The sequence below is a fragment of the Mytilus trossulus genome, chromosome 6 (assembly GCF_036588685.1).
Source record: "Mytilus trossulus isolate FHL-02 chromosome 6, PNRI_Mtr1.1.1.hap1, whole genome shotgun sequence".
Taxonomy (NCBI): Eukaryota; Metazoa; Mollusca; class Bivalvia; order Mytilida; family Mytilidae; genus Mytilus; species Mytilus trossulus.
Window position 1 is genome coordinate 34,067,355 of NC_086378.1, and position 21,926 is coordinate 34,089,280.

The 21,926-nt window shown below is 36.5% G+C and overlaps 14 protein-coding genes and 1 pseudogene across 14 annotated transcripts; 4 read left to right on the top strand and 11 right to left on the bottom strand.

The window, feature by feature from the left end:
- Positions 1–1,332: 1,332 nt before the first annotated feature.
- Positions 1,333–1,743, bottom strand: LOC134722650 (histone H3). Its single transcript, XM_063586269.1, has one exon. The coding sequence runs from the start codon at positions 1,741–1,743 to the stop codon at positions 1,333–1,335; it is 411 nt and encodes a 136-aa protein (XP_063442339.1).
- A 1,286-nt stretch (positions 1,744–3,029) lies between these two features.
- LOC134723382 (histone H2A-like) lies at positions 3,030–3,408 on the bottom strand (annotated as a pseudogene).
- Positions 3,409–3,684: 276 nt separating this feature from the next.
- LOC134722651 (histone H2B-like) lies at positions 3,685–4,059 on the top strand. Its single transcript, XM_063586270.1, has one exon. It carries the CDS (start codon positions 3,685–3,687, stop codon positions 4,057–4,059), a length of 375 nt encoding a protein of 124 aa, XP_063442340.1.
- An 853-nt stretch (positions 4,060–4,912) lies between these two features.
- LOC134722652 (histone H4) lies at positions 4,913–5,224 on the bottom strand. The gene has a single exon (XM_063586271.1). The coding sequence runs from the start codon at positions 5,222–5,224 to the stop codon at positions 4,913–4,915; it is 312 nt and encodes a 103-aa protein (XP_063442341.1).
- A 1,723-nt stretch (positions 5,225–6,947) lies between these two features.
- LOC134722653 (histone H3) lies at positions 6,948–7,358 on the bottom strand. Its single transcript, XM_063586272.1, has one exon. It carries the CDS (start codon positions 7,356–7,358, stop codon positions 6,948–6,950), a length of 411 nt encoding a protein of 136 aa, XP_063442342.1.
- A 1,286-nt stretch (positions 7,359–8,644) lies between these two features.
- LOC134722654 (histone H2A) lies at positions 8,645–9,022 on the bottom strand. Its single transcript, XM_063586273.1, has one exon. The coding sequence runs from the start codon at positions 9,020–9,022 to the stop codon at positions 8,645–8,647; it is 378 nt and encodes a 125-aa protein (XP_063442343.1).
- Positions 9,023–9,298: 276 nt separating this feature from the next.
- Positions 9,299–9,673, top strand: LOC134722655 (histone H2B-like). Its single transcript, XM_063586274.1, has one exon. It carries the CDS (start codon positions 9,299–9,301, stop codon positions 9,671–9,673), a length of 375 nt encoding a protein of 124 aa, XP_063442344.1.
- Positions 9,674–10,525: 852 nt separating this feature from the next.
- LOC134722657 (histone H4) lies at positions 10,526–10,837 on the bottom strand. Its single transcript, XM_063586275.1, has one exon. It carries the CDS (start codon positions 10,835–10,837, stop codon positions 10,526–10,528), a length of 312 nt encoding a protein of 103 aa, XP_063442345.1.
- Positions 10,838–12,560: 1,723 nt separating this feature from the next.
- On the bottom strand, positions 12,561–12,971 carry LOC134722658 (histone H3). The gene has a single exon (XM_063586276.1). It carries the CDS (start codon positions 12,969–12,971, stop codon positions 12,561–12,563), a length of 411 nt encoding a protein of 136 aa, XP_063442346.1.
- Positions 12,972–14,258: 1,287 nt separating this feature from the next.
- Positions 14,259–14,636, bottom strand: LOC134722659 (histone H2A). The gene has a single exon (XM_063586277.1). The coding sequence runs from the start codon at positions 14,634–14,636 to the stop codon at positions 14,259–14,261; it is 378 nt and encodes a 125-aa protein (XP_063442347.1).
- A 276-nt stretch (positions 14,637–14,912) lies between these two features.
- LOC134722660 (histone H2B-like) lies at positions 14,913–15,287 on the top strand. Its single transcript, XM_063586279.1, has one exon. The coding sequence runs from the start codon at positions 14,913–14,915 to the stop codon at positions 15,285–15,287; it is 375 nt and encodes a 124-aa protein (XP_063442349.1).
- An 852-nt stretch (positions 15,288–16,139) lies between these two features.
- On the bottom strand, positions 16,140–16,451 carry LOC134722661 (histone H4). Its single transcript, XM_063586280.1, has one exon. It carries the CDS (start codon positions 16,449–16,451, stop codon positions 16,140–16,142), a length of 312 nt encoding a protein of 103 aa, XP_063442350.1.
- Positions 16,452–18,174: 1,723 nt separating this feature from the next.
- On the bottom strand, positions 18,175–18,585 carry LOC134722662 (histone H3). The gene has a single exon (XM_063586281.1). It carries the CDS (start codon positions 18,583–18,585, stop codon positions 18,175–18,177), a length of 411 nt encoding a protein of 136 aa, XP_063442351.1.
- A 1,286-nt stretch (positions 18,586–19,871) lies between these two features.
- LOC134722663 (histone H2A) lies at positions 19,872–20,249 on the bottom strand. Its single transcript, XM_063586282.1, has one exon. The coding sequence runs from the start codon at positions 20,247–20,249 to the stop codon at positions 19,872–19,874; it is 378 nt and encodes a 125-aa protein (XP_063442352.1).
- A 276-nt stretch (positions 20,250–20,525) lies between these two features.
- Positions 20,526–20,900, top strand: LOC134722664 (histone H2B-like). The gene has a single exon (XM_063586283.1). It carries the CDS (start codon positions 20,526–20,528, stop codon positions 20,898–20,900), a length of 375 nt encoding a protein of 124 aa, XP_063442353.1.
- The last annotated feature ends 1,026 nt before the right edge of the window (positions 20,901–21,926 follow it).

Consider the following 21,926-nt stretch of genomic DNA (forward strand, 5'->3'; position numbering starts at 1 on the left):
TTATTTGCTTTCTCTGAACAGACATTTTCATTCAATGACAATACACATTTCAACTTAATGGAATGGAATTTAGTTGGGGAAAAAATAAACCTCACAGACATATCTAGGAATACTGGTTATCTATTTGTCTATTTGATGTATCCAGAAATTGGATACATCACAGGATTTTACATGCTTGCAGTTTTCTACCTGTCTTTCATAACTCAACATCATCTGTCAAAGCTGTGCTTGCCATCCATCAACGATCTGCTGCAGGTACTTCAGATCATAAATGGGAGAATGTATGAATAAAACTGTTACTGTTATTACTATTAAAGATTTTTTTTTTCTAGGTATTACAGTGAAGAAAAGAGATGCCCCTGACTGCGGGTAAAACTTCTTATGTGTGCATCTTCCTTTCAATTTTATTTTTAAACGCCATTCTATATTTATCCACAGTATGACGATGACAATTTCATCAGCCAATCCAATAAAAATGTTAATGCGCACACATGTACTTACTATTCTGAAGACTTCTTTTAGCCAGAAAAGTTTATAATAAGTCTGAAAACCACTTTTTATCATATAAAAAAGCTTATAAGTGCAAGATATATGCTTACATGGACTTCCTACATTGAAATTTTGTGGGGACTACTTGGACCCGTACCGAAATTATATTAATTTAAATAGAAATTTCATGATTTTGTTAACTAGCAGCAAGACAAGACTCTAAAGTGGACAAAATATATTACTACATACATGATAAAAAAATTCTTTACAATTCTGACTGAAAAAGAGCTCTAAATTTTTGATAAAAGTACCCTGTAATATCAGCTTTTCTAAAAGAAATATTCAAATTAATGAATTATACAAGATATTTAAACTCTAACTTAAAAAAAAAGGTTATATTTTGGCCAGTTGGTGGTTCTCTTTCTTTGGTCTAGACTACTGGTGTAAATAATACATCAAAAGAAGACAAGACAAAACAAGCGAAGAAAAGAAAAGAACAGAAGTACAGATAGAAACATTTATATGTTGATCTTTTTTTATATAATGTACTATTTAATATTCTACACACAAGGACATACATGTACCATGATAAACAAACACCCCCCTTTTTTTTGTGATGAGACTTGTGTGTATATATATATCATAAAATTTATTTTTTGTCTATGTATTGCTTTGCATATAGATGGATTCAACAAGAAGAAATAAAAGAGAGAGAGAGAGATGGGGAAAAGAGGGGTTCGGCTATGTTTCTAATTTTCATGTACAACAATTTATAGATTCTTTTTGAAAAATATTGGTGGCCCTGAAAAGGGCCGTTATGTTTTGGTGAAAAAATCACACTTCTTAAGCACGTTCTCCACGGATTCTTCGGGCCAATTGGATATCCTTTGGCATGATGGTTACTCTCTTGGCGTGGATTGCGCACAAGTTGGTATCCTCGAAGAGACCGACCAAGTAGGCTTCGCTGGCTTCCTGTAGGGCCATGACGGCTGAACTCTGGAATCGGAGATCAGTTTTGAAGTCCTGGGCGATTTCACGGACTAATCTCTGGAAGGGGAGTTTCCTGATGAGGAGCTCTGTGCTCTTCTGGTATCTCCTGATTTCTCGGAGAGCGACTGTTCCTGGCCTGTATCTATGTGGTTTCTTGACTCCACCGGTTGCAGGTGCGCTCTTACGGGCGGCCTTGGTGGCAAGTTGTTTTCTTGGAGCTTTACCTCCGGTGGATTTACGTGCAGTTTGCTTTGTTCGTGCCATGATTATTAGCTCTGTGGACGATTTGCTACAGAAAGAATACTTGAAAATTTCGGTGAATGTGTTTTTGTGCTTGCCGGGAGGATTGAAATCACGGTGACGATTGGATCACCACTTACATAAAGCTGGCGTTGATTGGTCCGCATATCTTAAATCTGATTGGACTGATTTGTAAGGGACTTTGACAGTTTTCAATCCATTTTTTACTGAAAAACTGCTCAACCCAAGCTGACAGTAAAAATGCCCCCTTTTTTCATTCATAATTACAGTTTCTGATCATCCCTCATAGCTCAACAATAGTAAATTAGTGTCACGGTTTCAATATGATAAATCTGAAGAAGAAAAATAATAATAATGAAAAAAGGTCAAAATACATGCAGAAACATTAAGGAAAGGAACGAAAAATAAAAACAGGAAAAAATAAAAATAAAATGCAGTTATAACACAAACAAAGCGAAATAAAAATAAAAAAACAGAAACAAATGGAATTACACATTCCCGACATGACATTGTGCGGATCGGCTGAGTTTCTTTATTGTTGTATTATGTCATATTTATGTATATTTAATATAAAAAAAGAAGATGTGGTATGATTTTCATTTGGGCTGGGCACATTTGTCACATTGTCTGATTGTCGGTGTGCTTACATCAATTCCACATCTTTAATACACAAACAATAACTAAATAAAGACAGAAAGACAGAGAGAGAGATGCTGAAAAAAATGGAAAAAGGAAAAGAATGGAAAGTACATATCATATATAAAAGTGTTGACGAAAGAGATAATGTTAACAAAAACTATAAATAATTATAATAATAAAAAAAAACCACACACCTTCTCAGATGAATCTAAGCATGCTCGCATCAATAACCAAGAGAGAGAAAGAAGAGAGCAGACTAGTATTAAATATAAATACTATCAGTGGTTTTTTTTCCCCCCGACAAACATTATATGATTTAACTGAGCTACTTGTGGGTTCAAAGAGTCAGAAAGTACGACAATAAATGTTCTGATGAAGAAGACTGAAAAAGTTACTAGACTTAGTGTTATGCTATAAGAACTGTACTTAAATGGGATGCGTTAGAGAGAGAAGAAAAGAAGAATCACGGAAGAAGGGACATTTATATTTTAGACATTTTTTATTTGTTATGTAGTAGAATATATTTTTTTCAATTATGTATGGGGAATAAAGTATTACTAAGATGTACAACAATTTTAGACTCTTTTTGAAAAATATTGGTGGCCCTGAAAAGGGCCGTTGTTAAGTGAGTAATCCGATATATCCACTTTTTACTTGGCAGCTTTCTGGGTCTTCTTTGGCAGAAGTACAGCCTGGATGTTTGGTAAAACACCTCCCTGGGCAATGGTGACACCAGACAAGAGTTTGTTCAACTCTTCGTCGTTTCTGATGGCCAACTGGAGATGACGGGGAATGATTCTGCTCTTCTTGTTGTCACGAGCGGCGTTTCCTGCCAACTCCAATACTTCAGCTGCTAAGTATTCTAAGACAGCTGCGAGGTACACTGGTGCACCGGCACCAACTCTCCTCGGCATAGTTTCCTTTCCTCAAAAGTCTGTGGATACGACCGACTGGGAACTGAAGTCCGGCACGGGATGACCTAGACTTTGCCTTTGCTTTTGCTTTTCCTCCTTTTCCTCGTCCTGACATTTTGTACTATTTGGTTGATCGACACTGAGTAAAGTGATACAATTTTTCTTCAAAATTTAGCTTATATACCCACTAAACGGATTGAACGATGTTTTTATTATACACCAATCAGAACGAAGCTCTCTGCGAGCAGTTAGGCTACCGAACATTCAACATGTTATGGGTGCTCTCTCCGAGGTTCGCGTTTAATAAAATCTTTCAATCCGTTTTGCCCAGTATATAAACAAATTGAAAATAATTTTTCACCATTACTTATTTGATTATCAAACCAGTAACATGCCACCCAAAGTAGGAACTAAAGGAGCCAAGAAGGCCGTCACCAAGGCAAAGACTGCCAGACCCGGCGGTGATAAGAAAAGGAGGAGGAAGAGACGTGAATCCTATGCTATCTACATCTACAAAGTCTTGAGACAAGTTCACCCCGACACCGGAGTGTCCTCAAAGGCAATGTCCATCATGAACAGCTTCGTCAACGATATCTTCGAGAGAATCGCAGCAGAGGCTTCCCGATTGGCACACTACAACAAAAGATCTACCATCACATCCCGGGAGATCCAGACCGCTGTCCGTCTTCTCTTACCCGGAGAATTGGCCAAGCACGCTGTCAGTGAAGGTACCAAAGCCGTCACTAAATACACCAGCAGCAAGTAAACAGTCTGAAGTTTATAACTTCACAAACGGCCCTTTTCAGGGCCACCAACATTTTTCAAAAAGAATTTACATTTGTTGTACATCAATGTCAAACTTCTAAACAAAGCTATAAATCCCAACCCCAGCTATAACCACTTTCAAACTATTTCAATAGTATATGGTTACTTTTCTCTTCTTTCTATCTGTATAACAAATATACGTGTATTTCACTCATTCTGTAGCATTTAATTTGTCTGTCAAAACTACAAAGCGTAAATACATAAATCATGAAGAACAAAACAGTGCTTTCATTCCAATTAATAGAGTTGATAAATTTACGATTTCTTTTGCTTTTCGAGAGAAAAAAAATATTGCGAGAATTATTTTACACGGAAACAAGAACATTACCTAATCTTAAACCACGCAAAAAAAACCTCTATAATTGAATATAACAGAATCTACAGATTTTGTGTGTAAAAGTCCGTGCATTTTGTTTTGAAATTTTCTCTCTTCATGTAGGCAAATGCACGGACTTGATCTTTGAACGTATTCATAAACCTTCAGAAATATAAATTCTCAAATAAATACAAGAGTAAGAGTAAGGAAGTTAATTAAAAAGAAAGCCAGATATTTAAAAAAAAAAAGGGGGGGGGGGGGGGGTATAACGAGAGAGAGAAAATAGTTGCGGATCAGGATCAGGGAAAACAAGAAAAACGGTTGAAAAATTCATGAACATTAGAGAAAAGAATAGAAGTGGGAGCAAGCTTTGATTTCAAGATTTTGTTTAAAACGATGTACAACAAATCTAAGATTCTTTTTGAAAAATGTTGGTGGCCCTGAAAAGGGCCGTTGTTGATATTAGCTGGGTGGCTGTTTAACCTCCGAATCCGTACAAGGTACGTCCTTGACGTTTCAAAGCGTAGACAACATCCATGGCAGTGACAGTCTTCCTCTTGGCGTGCTCTGTGTATGTGACAGCATCACGGATGACATTTTCCAAGAAAACTTTAAGGACACCACGGGTTTCCTCATAGATGAGTCCAGATATACGTTTTACTCCACCTCTTCTTGCTAAACGACGGATGGCTGGCTTGGTGATACCTTGGATGTTATCACGCAACACCTTCCTGTGACGCTTGGCGCCTCCTTTTCCTAGACCTTTACCTCCTTTTCCTCTACCTGACATGTTTAACTATTTGTGGTGATTAGTTAAATAATACTTTCCGTCTAACAGCGACTCTTTATATATCACCAACGCGGCCGTAAAAGAAGTATCACACATTTTCAGTTAACTGTTGTCTGATTGGCTTACGTTGTTTTATTCCGGGAGGTAACTCTGTACTGCCTTAAACTGTGTACACTTTCAATCCACTTTTTCATTCTAGGTCTGAAAAATATAATAATTCATATCAGACAGTAAATTTTTAAGAAAAAACTATTATTTCAATCGGAATAAAAATGACTGAAGGAGACAAAAAAAGTTCCAAAATGTTGAAAAGTTTTCATTTTAAGATAGAATAGTATGATAAATAAATGATAAATGAAAATCACTTTAGACAGTCAAAATTATAAAGATAATTATTTGCTTTCTCTGAACAGACATTTTCATTCAATGACAATACACATTTCAACTTAATGGAATGGAATTTAGTTGGGGAAAAAATAAACCTCACAGACATATCTAGGAATACTGGTTATCTATTTGTCTATTTGATGTATCCAGAAATTGGATACATCACAGGATTTTACATGCTTGCAGTTTTCTACCTGTCTTTCATAACTCAACATCATCTGTCAAAGCTGTGCTTGCCATCCATCAACGATCTGCTGCAGGTACTTCAGATCATAAATGGGAGAATGTATGAATAAAACTGTTACTGTTATTACTATTAAAGATTTTTTTTTCTAGGTATTACAGTGAAGAAAAGAGATGCCCCTGACTGCGGGTAAAACTTCTTATGTGTGCATCTTCCTTTCAATTTTATTTTTAAACGCCATTCTATATTTATCCACAGTATGACGATGACAATTTCATCAGCCAATCCAATAAAAATGTTAATGCGCACACATGTACTTACTATTCTGAAGACTTCTTTTAGCCAGAAAAGTTTATAATAAGTCTGAAAACCACTTTTTATCATATAAAAAAGCTTATAAGTGCAAGATATATGCTTACATGGACTTCCTACATTGAAATTTTGTGGGGACTACTTGGACCCGTACCGAAATTATATTAATTTAAATAGAAATTTCATGATTTTGTTAACTAGCAGCAAGACAAGACTCTAAAGTGGACAAAATATATTACTACATACATGATAAAAAAATTCTTTACAATTCTGACTGAAAAAGAGCTCTAAATTTTTGATAAAAGTACCCTGTAATATCAGCTTTTCTAAAAGAAATATTCAAATTAATGAATTATACAAGATATTTAAACTCTAACTTAAAAAAAAAGGTTATATTTTGGCCAGTTGGTGGTTCTCTTTCTTTGGTCTAGACTACTGGTGTAAATAATACATCAAAAGAAGACAAGACAAAACAAGCGAAGAAAAGAAAAGAACAGAAGTACAGATAGAAACATTTATATGTTGATCTTTTTTTATATAATGTACTATTTAATATTCTACACACAAGGACATACATGTACCATGATAAACAAACACCCCCCTTTTTTTTGTGATGAGACTTGTGTGTATATATATATCATAAAATTTATTTTTTGTCTATGTATTGCTTTGCATATAGATGGATTCAACAAGAAGAAATAAAAGAGAGAGAGAGAGATGGGGAAAAGAGGGGTTCGGCTATGTTTCTAATTTTCATGTACAACAATTTATAGATTCTTTTTGAAAAATATTGGTGGCCCTGAAAAGGGCCGTTATGTTTTGGTGAAAAAATCACACTTCTTAAGCACGTTCTCCACGGATTCTTCGGGCCAATTGGATATCCTTTGGCATGATGGTTACTCTCTTGGCGTGGATTGCGCACAAGTTGGTATCCTCGAAGAGACCGACCAAGTAGGCTTCGCTGGCTTCCTGTAGGGCCATGACGGCTGAACTCTGGAATCGGAGATCAGTTTTGAAGTCCTGGGCGATTTCACGGACTAATCTCTGGAAGGGGAGTTTCCTGATGAGGAGCTCTGTGCTCTTCTGGTATCTCCTGATTTCTCGGAGAGCGACTGTTCCTGGCCTGTATCTATGTGGTTTCTTGACTCCACCGGTTGCAGGTGCGCTCTTACGGGCGGCCTTGGTGGCAAGTTGTTTTCTTGGAGCTTTACCTCCGGTGGATTTACGTGCAGTTTGCTTTGTTCGTGCCATGATTATTAGCTCTGTGGACGATTTGCTACAGAAAGAATACTTGAAAATTTCGGTGAATGTGTTTTTGTGCTTGCCGGGAGGATTGAAATCACGGTGACGATTGGATCACCACTTACATAAAGCTGGCGTTGATTGGTCCGCATATCTTAAATCTGATTGGACTGATTTGTAAGGGACTTTGACAGTTTTCAATCCATTTTTTACTGAAAAACTGCTCAACCCAAGCTGACAGTAAAAATGCCCCCTTTTTTCATTCATAATTACAGTTTCTGATCATCCCTCATAGCTCAACAATAGTAAATTAGTGTCACGGTTTCAATATGATAAATCTGAAGAAGAAAAATAATAATAATGAAAAAAGGTCAAAATACATGCAGAAACATTAAGGAAAGGAACGAAAAATAAAAACAGGAAAAAATAAAAATAAAATGCAGTTATAACACAAACAAAGCGAAATAAAAATAAAAAAACAGAAACAAATGGAATTACACATTCCCGACATGACATTGTGCGGATCGGCTGAGTTTCTTTATTGTTGTATTATGTCATATTTATGTATATTTAATATAAAAAAAGAAGATGTGGTATGATTTTCATTTGGGCTGGGCACATTTGTCACATTGTCTGATTGTCGGTGTGCTTACATCAATTCCACATCTTTAATACACAAACAATAACTAAATAAAGACAGAAAGACAGAGAGAGAGATGCTGAAAAAAATGGAAAAAGGAAAAGAATGGAAAGTACATATCATATATAAAAGTGTTGACGAAAGAGATAATGTTAACAAAAACTATAAATAATTATAATAATAAAAAAAAACCACACACCTTCTCAGATGAATCTAAGCATGCTCGCATCAATAACCAAGAGAGAGAAAGAAGAGAGCAGACTAGTATTAAATATAAATACTATCAGTGGTTTTTTTTCCCCCCGACAAACATTATATGATTTAACTGAGCTACTTGTGGGTTCAAAGAGTCAGAAAGTACGACAATAAATGTTCTGATGAAGAAGACTGAAAAAGTTACTAGACTTAGTGTTATGCTATAAGAACTGTACTTAAATGGGATGCGTTAGAGAGAGAAGAAAAGAAGAATCACGGAAGAAGGGACATTTATATTTTAGACATTTTTTATTTGTTATGTAGTAGAATATATTTTTTTCAATTATGTATGGGGAATAAAGTATTACTAAGATGTACAACAATTTTAGACTCTTTTTGAAAAATATTGGTGGCCCTGAAAAGGGCCGTTGTTAAGTGAGTAATCCGATATATCCACTTTTTACTTGGCAGCTTTCTGGGTCTTCTTTGGCAGAAGTACAGCCTGGATGTTTGGTAAAACACCTCCCTGGGCAATGGTGACACCAGACAAGAGTTTGTTCAACTCTTCGTCGTTTCTGATGGCCAACTGGAGATGACGGGGAATGATTCTGCTCTTCTTGTTGTCACGAGCGGCGTTTCCTGCCAACTCCAATACTTCAGCTGCTAAGTATTCTAAGACAGCTGCGAGGTACACTGGTGCACCGGCACCAACTCTCTCGGCATAGTTTCCTTTCCTCAAAAGTCTGTGGATACGACCGACTGGGAACTGAAGTCCGGCACGGGATGACCTAGACTTTGCCTTTGCTTTTGCTTTTCCTCCTTTTCCTCGTCCTGACATTTTGTACTATTTGGTTGATCGACACTGAGTAAAGTGATACAATTTTTCTTCAAAATTTAGCTTATATACCCACTAAACGGATTGAACGATGTTTTTATTATACACCAATCAGAACGAAGCTCTCTGCGAGCAGTTAGGCTACCGAACATTCAACATGTTATGGGTGCTCTCTCCGAGGTTCGCGTTTAATAAAATCTTTCAATCCGTTTTGCCCAGTATATAAACAAATTGAAAATAATTTTTCACCATTACTTATTTGATTATCAAACCAGTAACATGCCACCCAAAGTAGGAACTAAAGGAGCCAAGAAGGCCGTCACCAAGGCAAAGACTGCCAGACCCGGCGGTGATAAGAAAAGGAGGAGGAAGAGACGTGAATCCTATGCTATCTACATCTACAAAGTCTTGAGACAAGTTCACCCCGACACCGGAGTGTCCTCAAAGGCAATGTCCATCATGAACAGCTTCGTCAACGATATCTTCGAGAGAATCGCAGCAGAGGCTTCCCGATTGGCACACTACAACAAAAGATCTACCATCACATCCCGGGAGATCCAGACCGCTGTCCGTCTTCTCTTACCCGGAGAATTGGCCAAGCACGCTGTCAGTGAAGGTACCAAAGCCGTCACTAAATACACCAGCAGCAAGTAAACAGTCTGAAGTTTATAACTTCACAAACGGCCCTTTTCAGGGCCACCAACATTTTTCAAAAAGAATTTACATTTGTTGTACATCAATGTCAAACTTCTAAACAAAGCTATAAATCCCAACCCCAGCTATAACCACTTTCAAACTATTTCAATAGTATATGGTTACTTTTCTCTTCTTTCTATCTGTATAACAAATATACGTGTATTTCACTCATTCTGTAGCATTTAATTTGTCTGTCAAAACTACAAAGCGTAAATACATAAATCATGAAGAACAAAACAGTGCTTTCATTCCAATTAATAGAGTTGATAAATTTACGATTTCTTTTGCTTTTCGAGAGAAAAAAAATATTGCGAGAATTATTTTACACGGAAACAAGAACATTACCTAATCTTAAACCACGCAAAAAAAACCTCTATAATTGAATATAACAGAATCTACAGATTTTGTGTGTAAAAGTCCGTGCATTTTGTTTTGAAATTTTCTCTCTTCATGTAGGCAAATGCACGGACTTGATCTTTGAACGTATTCATAAACCTTCAGAAATATAAATTCTCAAATAAATACAAGAGTAAGAGTAAGGAAGTTAATTAAAAAGAAAGCCAGATATTTAAAAAAAAAAAGGGGGGGGGGGGGGGTATAACGAGAGAGAGAAAATAGTTGCGGATCAGGATCAGGGAAAACAAGAAAAACGGTTGAAAAATTCATGAACATTAGAGAAAAGAATAGAAGTGGGAGCAAGCTTTGATTTCAAGATTTTGTTTAAAACGATGTACAACAAATCTAAGATTCTTTTTGAAAAATGTTGGTGGCCCTGAAAAGGGCCGTTGTTGATATTAGCTGGGTGGCTGTTTAACCTCCGAATCCGTACAAGGTACGTCCTTGACGTTTCAAAGCGTAGACAACATCCATGGCAGTGACAGTCTTCCTCTTGGCGTGCTCTGTGTATGTGACAGCATCACGGATGACATTTTCCAAGAAAACTTTAAGGACACCACGGGTTTCCTCATAGATGAGTCCAGATATACGTTTTACTCCACCTCTTCTTGCTAAACGACGGATGGCTGGCTTGGTGATACCTTGGATGTTATCACGCAACACCTTCCTGTGACGCTTGGCGCCTCCTTTTCCTAGACCTTTACCTCCTTTTCCTCTACCTGACATGTTTAACTATTTGTGGTGATTAGTTAAATAATACTTTCCGTCTAACAGCGACTCTTTATATATCACCAACGCGGCCGTAAAAGAAGTATCACACATTTTCAGTTAACTGTTGTCTGATTGGCTTACGTTGTTTTATTCCGGGAGGTAACTCTGTACTGCCTTAAACTGTGTACACTTTCAATCCACTTTTTCATTCTAGGTCTGAAAAATATAATAATTCATATCAGACAGTAAATTTTTAAGAAAAAACTATTATTTCAATCGGAATAAAAATGACTGAAGGAGACAAAAAAAGTTCCAAAATGTTGAAAAGTTTTCATTTTAAGATAGAATAGTATGATAAATAAATGATAAATGAAAATCACTTTAGACAGTCAAAATTATAAAGATAATTATTTGCTTTCTCTGAACAGACATTTTCATTCAATGACAATACACATTTCAACTTAATGGAATGGAATTTAGTTGGGGAAAAAATAAACCTCACAGACATATCTAGGAATACTGGTTATCTATTTGTCTATTTGATGTATCCAGAAATTGGATACATCACAGGATTTTACATGCTTGCAGTTTTCTACCTGTCTTTCATAACTCAACATCATCTGTCAAAGCTGTGCTTGCCATCCATCAACGATCTGCTGCAGGTACTTCAGATCATAAATGGGAGAATGTATGAATAAAACTGTTACTGTTATTACTATTAAAGATTTTTTTTTCTAGGTATTACAGTGAAGAAAAGAGATGCCCCTGACTGCGGGTAAAACTTCTTATGTGTGCATCTTCCTTTCAATTTTATTTTTAAACGCCATTCTATATTTATCCACAGTATGACGATGACAATTTCATCAGCCAATCCAATAAAAATGTTAATGCGCACACATGTACTTACTATTCTGAAGACTTCTTTTAGCCAGAAAAGTTTATAATAAGTCTGAAAACCACTTTTTATCATATAAAAAAGCTTATAAGTGCAAGATATATGCTTACATGGACTTCCTACATTGAAATTTTGTGGGGACTACTTGGACCCGTACCGAAATTATATTAATTTAAATAGAAATTTCATGATTTTGTTAACTAGCAGCAAGACAAGACTCTAAAGTGGACAAAATATATTACTACATACATGATAAAAAAATTCTTTACAATTCTGACTGAAAAAGAGCTCTAAATTTTTGATAAAAGTACCCTGTAATATCAGCTTTTCTAAAAGAAATATTCAAATTAATGAATTATACAAGATATTTAAACTCTAACTTAAAAAAAAAGGTTATATTTTGGCCAGTTGGTGGTTCTCTTTCTTTGGTCTAGACTACTGGTGTAAATAATACATCAAAAGAAGACAAGACAAAACAAGCGAAGAAAAGAAAAGAACAGAAGTACAGATAGAAACATTTATATGTTGATCTTTTTTTATATAATGTACTATTTAATATTCTACACACAAGGACATACATGTACCATGATAAACAAACACCCCCCTTTTTTTTGTGATGAGACTTGTGTGTATATATATATCATAAAATTTATTTTTTGTCTATGTATTGCTTTGCATATAGATGGATTCAACAAGAAGAAATAAAAGAGAGAGAGAGAGATGGGGAAAAGAGGGGTTCGGCTATGTTTCTAATTTTCATGTACAACAATTTATAGATTCTTTTTGAAAAATATTGGTGGCCCTGAAAAGGGCCGTTATGTTTTGGTGAAAAAATCACACTTCTTAAGCACGTTCTCCACGGATTCTTCGGGCCAATTGGATATCCTTTGGCATGATGGTTACTCTCTTGGCGTGGATTGCGCACAAGTTGGTATCCTCGAAGAGACCGACCAAGTAGGCTTCGCTGGCTTCCTGTAGGGCCATGACGGCTGAACTCTGGAATCGGAGATCAGTTTTGAAGTCCTGGGCGATTTCACGGACTAATCTCTGGAAGGGGAGTTTCCTGATGAGGAGCTCTGTGCTCTTCTGGTATCTCCTGATTTCTCGGAGAGCGACTGTTCCTGGCCTGTATCTATGTGGTTTCTTGACTCCACCGGTTGCAGGTGCGCTCTTACGGGCGGCCTTGGTGGCAAGTTGTTTTCTTGGAGCTTTACCTCCGGTGGATTTACGTGCAGTTTGCTTTGTTCGTGCCATGATTATTAGCTCTGTGGACGATTTGCTACAGAAAGAATACTTGAAAATTTCGGTGAATGTGTTTTTGTGCTTGCCGGGAGGATTGAAATCACGGTGACGATTGGATCACCACTTACATAAAGCTGGCGTTGATTGGTCCGCATATCTTAAATCTGATTGGACTGATTTGTAAGGGACTTTGACAGTTTTCAATCCATTTTTTACTGAAAAACTGCTCAACCCAAGCTGACAGTAAAAATGCCCCCTTTTTTCATTCATAATTACAGTTTCTGATCATCCCTCATAGCTCAACAATAGTAAATTAGTGTCACGGTTTCAATATGATAAATCTGAAGAAGAAAAATAATAATAATGAAAAAAGGTCAAAATACATGCAGAAACATTAAGGAAAGGAACGAAAAATAAAAACAGGAAAAAATAAAAATAAAATGCAGTTATAACACAAACAAAGCGAAATAAAAATAAAAAAACAGAAACAAATGGAATTACACATTCCCGACATGACATTGTGCGGATCGGCTGAGTTTCTTTATTGTTGTATTATGTCATATTTATGTATATTTAATATAAAAAAAGAAGATGTGGTATGATTTTCATTTGGGCTGGGCACATTTGTCACATTGTCTGATTGTCGGTGTGCTTACATCAATTCCACATCTTTAATACACAAACAATAACTAAATAAAGACAGAAAGACAGAGAGAGAGATGCTGAAAAAAATGGAAAAAGGAAAAGAATGGAAAGTACATATCATATATAAAAGTGTTGACGAAAGAGATAATGTTAACAAAAACTATAAATAATATATAATAATAAAAAAAAACCACACACCTTCTCAGATGAATCTAAGCATGCTCGCATCAATAACCAAGAGAGAGAAAGAAGAGAGCAGACTAGTATTAAATATAAATACTATCAGTGGTTTTTTTTCCCCCCGACAAACATTATATGATTTAACTGAGCTACTTGTGGGTTCAAAGAGTCAGAAAGTACGACAATAAATGTTCTGATGAAGAAGACTGAAAAAGTTACTAGACTTAGTGTTATGCTATAAGAACTGTACTTAAATGGGATGCGTTAGAGAGAGAAGAAAAGAAGAATCACGGAAGAAGGGACATTTATATTTTAGACATTTTTTATTTGTTATGTAGTAGAATATATTTTTTTCAATTATGTATGGGGAATAAAGTATTACTAAGATGTACAACAATTTTAGACTCTTTTTGAAAAATATTGGTGGCCCTGAAAAGGGCCGTTGTTAAGTGAGTAATCCGATATATCCACTTTTTACTTGGCAGCTTTCTGGGTCTTCTTTGGCAGAAGTACAGCCTGGATGTTTGGTAAAACACCTCCCTGGGCAATGGTGACACCAGACAAGAGTTTGTTCAACTCTTCGTCGTTTCTGATGGCCAACTGGAGATGACGGGGAATGATTCTGCTCTTCTTGTTGTCACGAGCGGCGTTTCCTGCCAACTCCAATACTTCAGCTGCTAAGTATTCTAAGACAGCTGCGAGGTACACTGGTGCACCGGCACCAACTCTCTCGGCATAGTTTCCTTTCCTCAAAAGTCTGTGGATACGACCGACTGGGAACTGAAGTCCGGCACGGGATGACCTAGACTTTGCCTTTGCTTTTGCTTTTCCTCCTTTTCCTCGTCCTGACATTTTGTACTATTTGGTTGATCGACACTGAGTAAAGTGATACAATTTTTCTTCAAAATTTAGCTTATATACCCACTAAACGGATTGAACGATGTTTTTATTATACACCAATCAGAACGAAGCTCTCTGCGAGCAGTTAGGCTACCGAACATTCAACATGTTATGGGTGCTCTCTCCGAGGTTCGCGTTTAATAAAATCTTTCAATCCGTTTTGCCCAGTATATAAACAAATTGAAAATAATTTTTCACCATTACTTATTTGATTATCAAACCAGTAACATGCCACCCAAAGTAGGAACTAAAGGAGCCAAGAAGGCCGTCACCAAGGCAAAGACTGCCAGACCCGGCGGTGATAAGAAAAGGAGGAGGAAGAGACGTGAATCCTATGCTATCTACATCTACAAAGTCTTGAGACAAGTTCACCCCGACACCGGAGTGTCCTCAAAGGCAATGTCCATCATGAACAGCTTCGTCAACGATATCTTCGAGAGAATCGCAGCAGAGGCTTCCCGATTGGCACACTACAACAAAAGATCTACCATCACATCCCGGGAGATCCAGACCGCTGTCCGTCTTCTCTTACCCGGAGAATTGGCCAAGCACGCTGTCAGTGAAGGTACCAAAGCCGTCACTAAATACACCAGCAGCAAGTAAACAGTCTGAAGTTTATAACTTCACAAACGGCCCTTTTCAGGGCCACCAACATTTTTCAAAAAGAATTTACATTTGTTGTACATCAATGTCAAACTTCTAAACAAAGCTATAAATCCCAACCCCAGCTATAACCACTTTCAAACTATTTCAATAGTATATGGTTACTTTTCTCTTCTTTCTATCTGTATAACAAATATACGTGTATTTCACTCATTCTGTAGCATTTAATTTGTCTGTCAAAACTACAAAGCGTAAATACATAAATCATGAAGAACAAAACAGTGCTTTCATTCCAATTAATAGAGTTGATAAATTTACGATTTCTTTTGCTTTTCGAGAGAAAAAAAATATTGCGAGAATTATTTTACACGGAAACAAGAACATTACCTAATCTTAAACCACGCAAAAAAAACCTCTATAATTGAATATAACAGAATCTACAGATTTTGTGTGTAAAAGTCCGTGCATTTTGTTTTGAAATTTTCTCTCTTCATGTAGGCAAATGCACGGACTTGATCTTTGAACGTATTCATAAACCTTCAGAAATATAAATTCTCAAATAAATACAAGAGTAAGAGTAAGGAAGTTAATTAAAAAGAAAGCCAGATATTTAAAAAAAAAAAGGGGGGGGGGGGGGGTATAACGAGAGAGAGAAAATAGTTGCGGATCAGGATCAGGGAAAACAAGAAAAACGGTTGAAAAATTCATGAACATTAGAGAAAAGAATAGAAGTGGGAGCAAGCTTTGATTTCAAGATTTTGTTTAAAACGATGTACAACAAATCTAAGATTCTTTTTGAAAAATGTTGGTGGCCCTGAAAAGGGCCGTTGTTGATATTAGCTGGGTGGCTGTTTAACCTCCGAATCCGTACAAGGTACGTCCTTGACGTTTCAAAGCGTAGACAACATCCATGGCAGTGACAGTCTTCCTCTTGGCGTGCTCTGTGTATGTGACAGCATCACGGATGACATTTTCCAAGAAAACTTTAAGGACACCACGGGTTTCCTCATAGATGAGTCCAGATATACGTTTTACTCCACCTCTTCTTGCTAAACGACGGATGGCTGGCTTGGTGATACCTTGGATGTTATCACGCAACACCTTCCTGTGACGCTTGGCGCCTCCTTTTCCTAGACCTTTACCTCCTTTTCCTCTACCTGACATGTTTAACTATTTGTGGTGATTAGTTAAATAATACTTTCCGTCTAACAGCGACTCTTTATATATCACCAACGCGGCCGTAAAAGAAGTATCACACATTTTCAGTTAACTGTTGTCTGATTGGCTTACGTTGTTTTATTCCGGGAGGTAACTCTGTACTGCCTTAAACTGTGTACACTTTCAATCCACTTTTTCATTCTAGGTCTGAAAAATATAATAATTCATATCAGACAGTAAATTTTTAAGAAAAAACTATTATTTCAATCGGAATAAAAATGACTGAAGGAGACAAAAAAAGTTCCAAAATGTTGAAAAGTTTTCATTTTAAGATAGAATAGTATGATAAATAAATGATAAATGAAAATCACTTTAGACAGTCAAAATTATAAAGATAATTATTTGCTTTCTCTGAACAGACATTTTCATTCAATGACAATACACATTTCAACTTAATGGAATGGAATTTAGTTGGGGAAAAAATAAACCTCACAGACATATCTAGGAATACTGGTTATCTATTTGTCTATTTGATGTATCCAGAAATTGGATACATCACAGGATTTTACATGCTTGCAGTTTTCTACCTGTCTTTCATAACTCAACATCATCTGTCAAAGCTGTGCTTGCCATCCATCAACGATCTGCTGCAGGTACTTCAGATCATAAATGGGAGAATGTATGAATAAAACTGTTACTGTTATTACTATTAAAGATTTTTTTTTCTAGGTATTACAGTGAAGAAAAGAGATGCCCCTGACTGCGGGTAAAACTTCTTATGTGTGCATCTTCCTTTCAATTTTATTTTTAAACGCCATTCTATATTTATCCACAGTATGACGATGACAATTTCATCAGCCAATCCAATAAAAATGTTAATGCGCACACATGTACTTACTATTCTGAAGACTTCTTTTAGCCAGAAAAGTTTATAATAAGTCTGAAAACCACTTTTTATCATATAAAAAAGCTTATAAGTGCAAGATATATGCTTACATGGACTTCCTACATTGAAATTTTGTGGGGACTACTTGGACCCGTACCGAAATTATATTAATTTAAATAGAAATTTCATGATTTTGTTAACTAGCAGCAAGACAAGACTCTAAAGTGGACAAAATATATTACTACATACATGATAAAAAAATTCTTTACAATTCTGACTGAAAAAGAGCTCTAAATTTTTGATAAAAGTACCCTGTAATATCAGCTTTTCTAAAAGAAATATTCAAATTAATGAATTATACAAGATATTTAAACTCTAACTTAAAAAAAAAGGTTATATTTTGGCCAGTTGGTGGTTCTCTTTCTTTGGTCTAGACTACTGGTGTAAATAATACATCAAAAGAAGACAAGACAAAACAAGCGAAGAAAAGAAAAGAACAGAAGTACAGATAGAAACATTTATATGTTGATCTTTTTTTATATAATGTACTATTTAATATTCTACACACAAGGACATACATGTACCATGATAAACAAACACCCCCCTTTTTTTTGTGATGAGACTTGTGTGTATATATATATCATAAAATTTATTTTTTGTCTATGTATTGCTTTGCATATAGATGGATTCAACAAGAAGAAATAAAAGAGAGAGAGAGAGATGGGGAAAAGAGGGGTTCGGCTATGTTTCTAATTTTCATGTACAACAATTTATAGATTCTTTTTGAAAAATATTGGTGGCCCTGAAAAGGGCCGTTATGTTTTGGTGAAAAAATCACACTTCTTAAGCACGTTCTCCACGGATTCTTCGGGCCAATTGGATATCCTTTGGCATGATGGTTACTCTCTTGGCGTGGATTGCGCACAAGTTGGTATCCTCGAAGAGACCGACCAAGTAGGCTTCGCTGGCTTCCTGTAGGGCCATGACGGCTGAACTCTGGAATCGGAGATCAGTTTTGAAGTCCTGGGCGATTTCACGGACTAATCTCTGGAAGGGGAGTTTCCTGATGAGGAGCTCTGTGCTCTTCTGGTATCTCCTGATTTCTCGGAGAGCGACTGTTCCTGGCCTGTATCTATGTGGTTTCTTGACTCCACCGGTTGCAGGTGCGCTCTTACGGGCGGCCTTGGTGGCAAGTTGTTTTCTTGGAGCTTTACCTCCGGTGGATTTACGTGCAGTTTGCTTTGTTCGTGCCATGATTATTAGCTCTGTGGACGATTTGCTACAGAAAGAATACTTGAAAATTTCGGTGAATGTGTTTTTGTGCTTGCCGGGAGGATTGAAATCACGGTGACGATTGGATCACCACTTACATAAAGCTGGCGTTGATTGGTCCGCATATCTTAAATCTGATTGGACTGATTTGTAAGGGACTTTGACAGTTTTCAATCCATTTTTTACTGAAAAACTGCTCAACCCAAGCTGACAGTAAAAATGCCCCCTTTTTTCATTCATAATTACAGTTTCTGATCATCCCTCATAGCTCAACAATAGTAAATTAGTGTCACGGTTTCAATATGATAAATCTGAAGAAGAAAAATAATAATAATGAAAAAAGGTCAAAATACATGCAGAAACATTAAGGAAAGGAACGAAAAATAAAAACAGGAAAAAATAAAAATAAAATGCAGTTATAACACAAACAAAGCGAAATAAAAATAAAAAAACAGAAACAAATGGAATTACACATTCCCGACATGACATTGTGCGGATCGGCTGAGTTTCTTTATTGTTGTATTATGTCATATTTATGTATATTTAATATAAAAAAAGAAGATGTGGTATGATTTTCATTTGGGCTGGGCACATTTGTCACATTGTCTGATTGTCGGTGTGCTTACATCAATTCCACATCTTTAATACACAAACAATAACTAAATAAAGACAGAAAGACAGAGAGAGAGATGCTGAAAAAAATGGAAAAAGGAAAAGAATGGAAAGTACATATCATATATAAAAGTGTTGACGAAAGAGATAATGTTAACAAAAACTATAAATAATTATAATAATAAAAAAAAACCACACACCTTCTCAGATGAATCTAAGCATGCTCGCATCAATAACCAAGAGAGAGAAAGAAGAGAGCAGACTAGTATTAAATATAAATACTATCAGTGGTTTTTTTTCCCCCCGACAAACATTATATGATTTAACTGAGCTACTTGTGGGTTCAAAGAGTCAGAAAGTACGACAATAAATGTTCTGATGAAGAAGACTGAAAAAGTTACTAGACTTAGTGTTATGCTATAAGAACTGTACTTAAATGGGATGCGTTAGAGAGAGAAGAAAAGAAGAATCACGGAAGAAGGGACATTTATATTTTAGACATTTTTTATTTGTTATGTAGTAGAATATATTTTTTTCAATTATGTATGGGGAATAAAGTATTACTAAGATGTACAACAATTTTAGACTCTTTTTGAAAAATATTGGTGGCCCTGAAAAGGGCCGTTGTTAAGTGAGTAATCCGATATATCCACTTTTTACTTGGCAGCTTTCTGGGTCTTCTTTGGCAGAAGTACAGCCTGGATGTTTGGTAAAACACCTCCCTGGGCAATGGTGACACCAGACAAGAGTTTGTTCAACTCTTCGTCGTTTCTGATGGCCAACTGGAGATGACGGGGAATGATTCTGCTCTTCTTGTTGTCACGAGCGGCGTTTCCTGCCAACTCCAATACTTCAGCTGCTAAGTATTCTAAGACAGCTGCGAGGTACACTGGTGCACCGGCACCAACTCTCTCGGCATAGTTTCCTTTCCTCAAAAGTCTGTGGATACGACCGACTGGGAACTGAAGTCCGGCACGGGATGACCTAGACTTTGCCTTTGCTTTTGCTTTTCCTCCTTTTCCTCGTCCTGACATTTTGTACTATTTGGTTGATCGACACTGAGTAAAGTGATACAATTTTTCTTCAAAATTTAGCTTATATACCCACTAAACGGATTGAACGATGTTTTTATTATACACCAATCAGAACGAAGCTCTCTGCGAGCAGTTAGGCTACCGAACATTCAACATGTTATGGGTGCTCTCTCCGAGGTTCGCGTTTAATAAAATCTTTCAATCCGTTTTGCCCAGTATATAAACAAATTGAAAATAATTTTTCACCATTACTTATTTGATTATCAAACCAGTAACATGCCACCCAAAGTAGGAACTAAAGGAGCCAAGAAGGCCGTCACCAAGGCAAAGACTGCCAGACCCGGCGGTGATAAGAAAAGGAGGAGGAAGAGACGTGAATCCTATGCTATCTACATCTACAAAGTCTTGAGACAAGTTCACCCCGACACCGGAGTGTCCTCAAAGGCAATGTCCATCATGAACAGCTTCGTCAACGATATCTTCGAGAGAATCGCAGCAGAGGCTTCCCGATTGGCACACTACAACAAAAGATCTACCATCACATCCCGGGAGATCCAGACCGCTGTCCGTCTTCTCTTACCCGGAGAATTGGCCAAGCACGCTGTCAGTGAAGGTACCAAAGCCGTCACTAAATACACCAGCAGCAAGTAAACAGTCTGAAGTTTATAACTTCACAAACGGCCCTTTTCAGGGCCACCAACATTTTTCAAAAAGAATTTACATTTGTTGTACATCAATGTCAAACTTCTAAACAAAGCTATAAATCCCAACCCCAGCTATAACCACTTTCAAACTATTTCAATAGTATATGGTTACTTTTCTCTTCTTTCTATCTGTATAACAAATATACGTGTATTTCACTCATTCTGTAGCATTTAATTTGTCTGTCAAAACTACAAAGCGTAAATACATAAATCATGAAGAACAAAACAGTGCTTTCATTCCAATTAATAGAGTTGATAAATTTACGATTTCTTTTGCTTTTCGAGAGAAAAAAAATATTGCGAGAATTATTTTACACGGAAACAAGAACATTACCTAATCTTAAACCACGCAAAAAAAACCTCTATAATTGAATATAACAGAATCTACAGATTTTGTGTGTAAAAGTCCGTGCATTTTGTTTTGAAATTTTCTCTCTTCATGTAGGCAAATGCACGGACTTGATCTTTGAACGTATTCATAAACCTTCAGAAATATAAATTCTCAAATAAATACAAGAGTAAGAGTAAGGAAGTTAATTAAAAAGAAAGCCAGATATTTAAAAAAAAAAAGGGGGGGGGGGGGGGGTATAACGAGAGAGAGAAAATAGTTGCGGATCAGGATCAGGGAAAACAAGAAAAACGGTTGAAAAATTCATGAACATTAGAGAAAAGAATAGAAGTGGGAGCAAGCTTTGATTTCAAGATTTTGTTTAAAACGATGTACAACAAATCTAAGATTCTTTTTGAAAAATGTTGGTGGCCCTGAAAAGGGCCGTTGTTGATATTAGCTGGGTGGCTGTTTAACCTCCGAATCCGTACAAGGTACGTCCTTGACGTTTCAAAGCGTAGACAACATCCATGGCAGTGACAGTCTTCCTCTTGGCGTGCTCTGTGTATGTGACAGCATCACGGATGACATTTTCCAAGAAAACTTTAAGGACACCACGGGTTTCCTCATAGATGAGTCCAGATA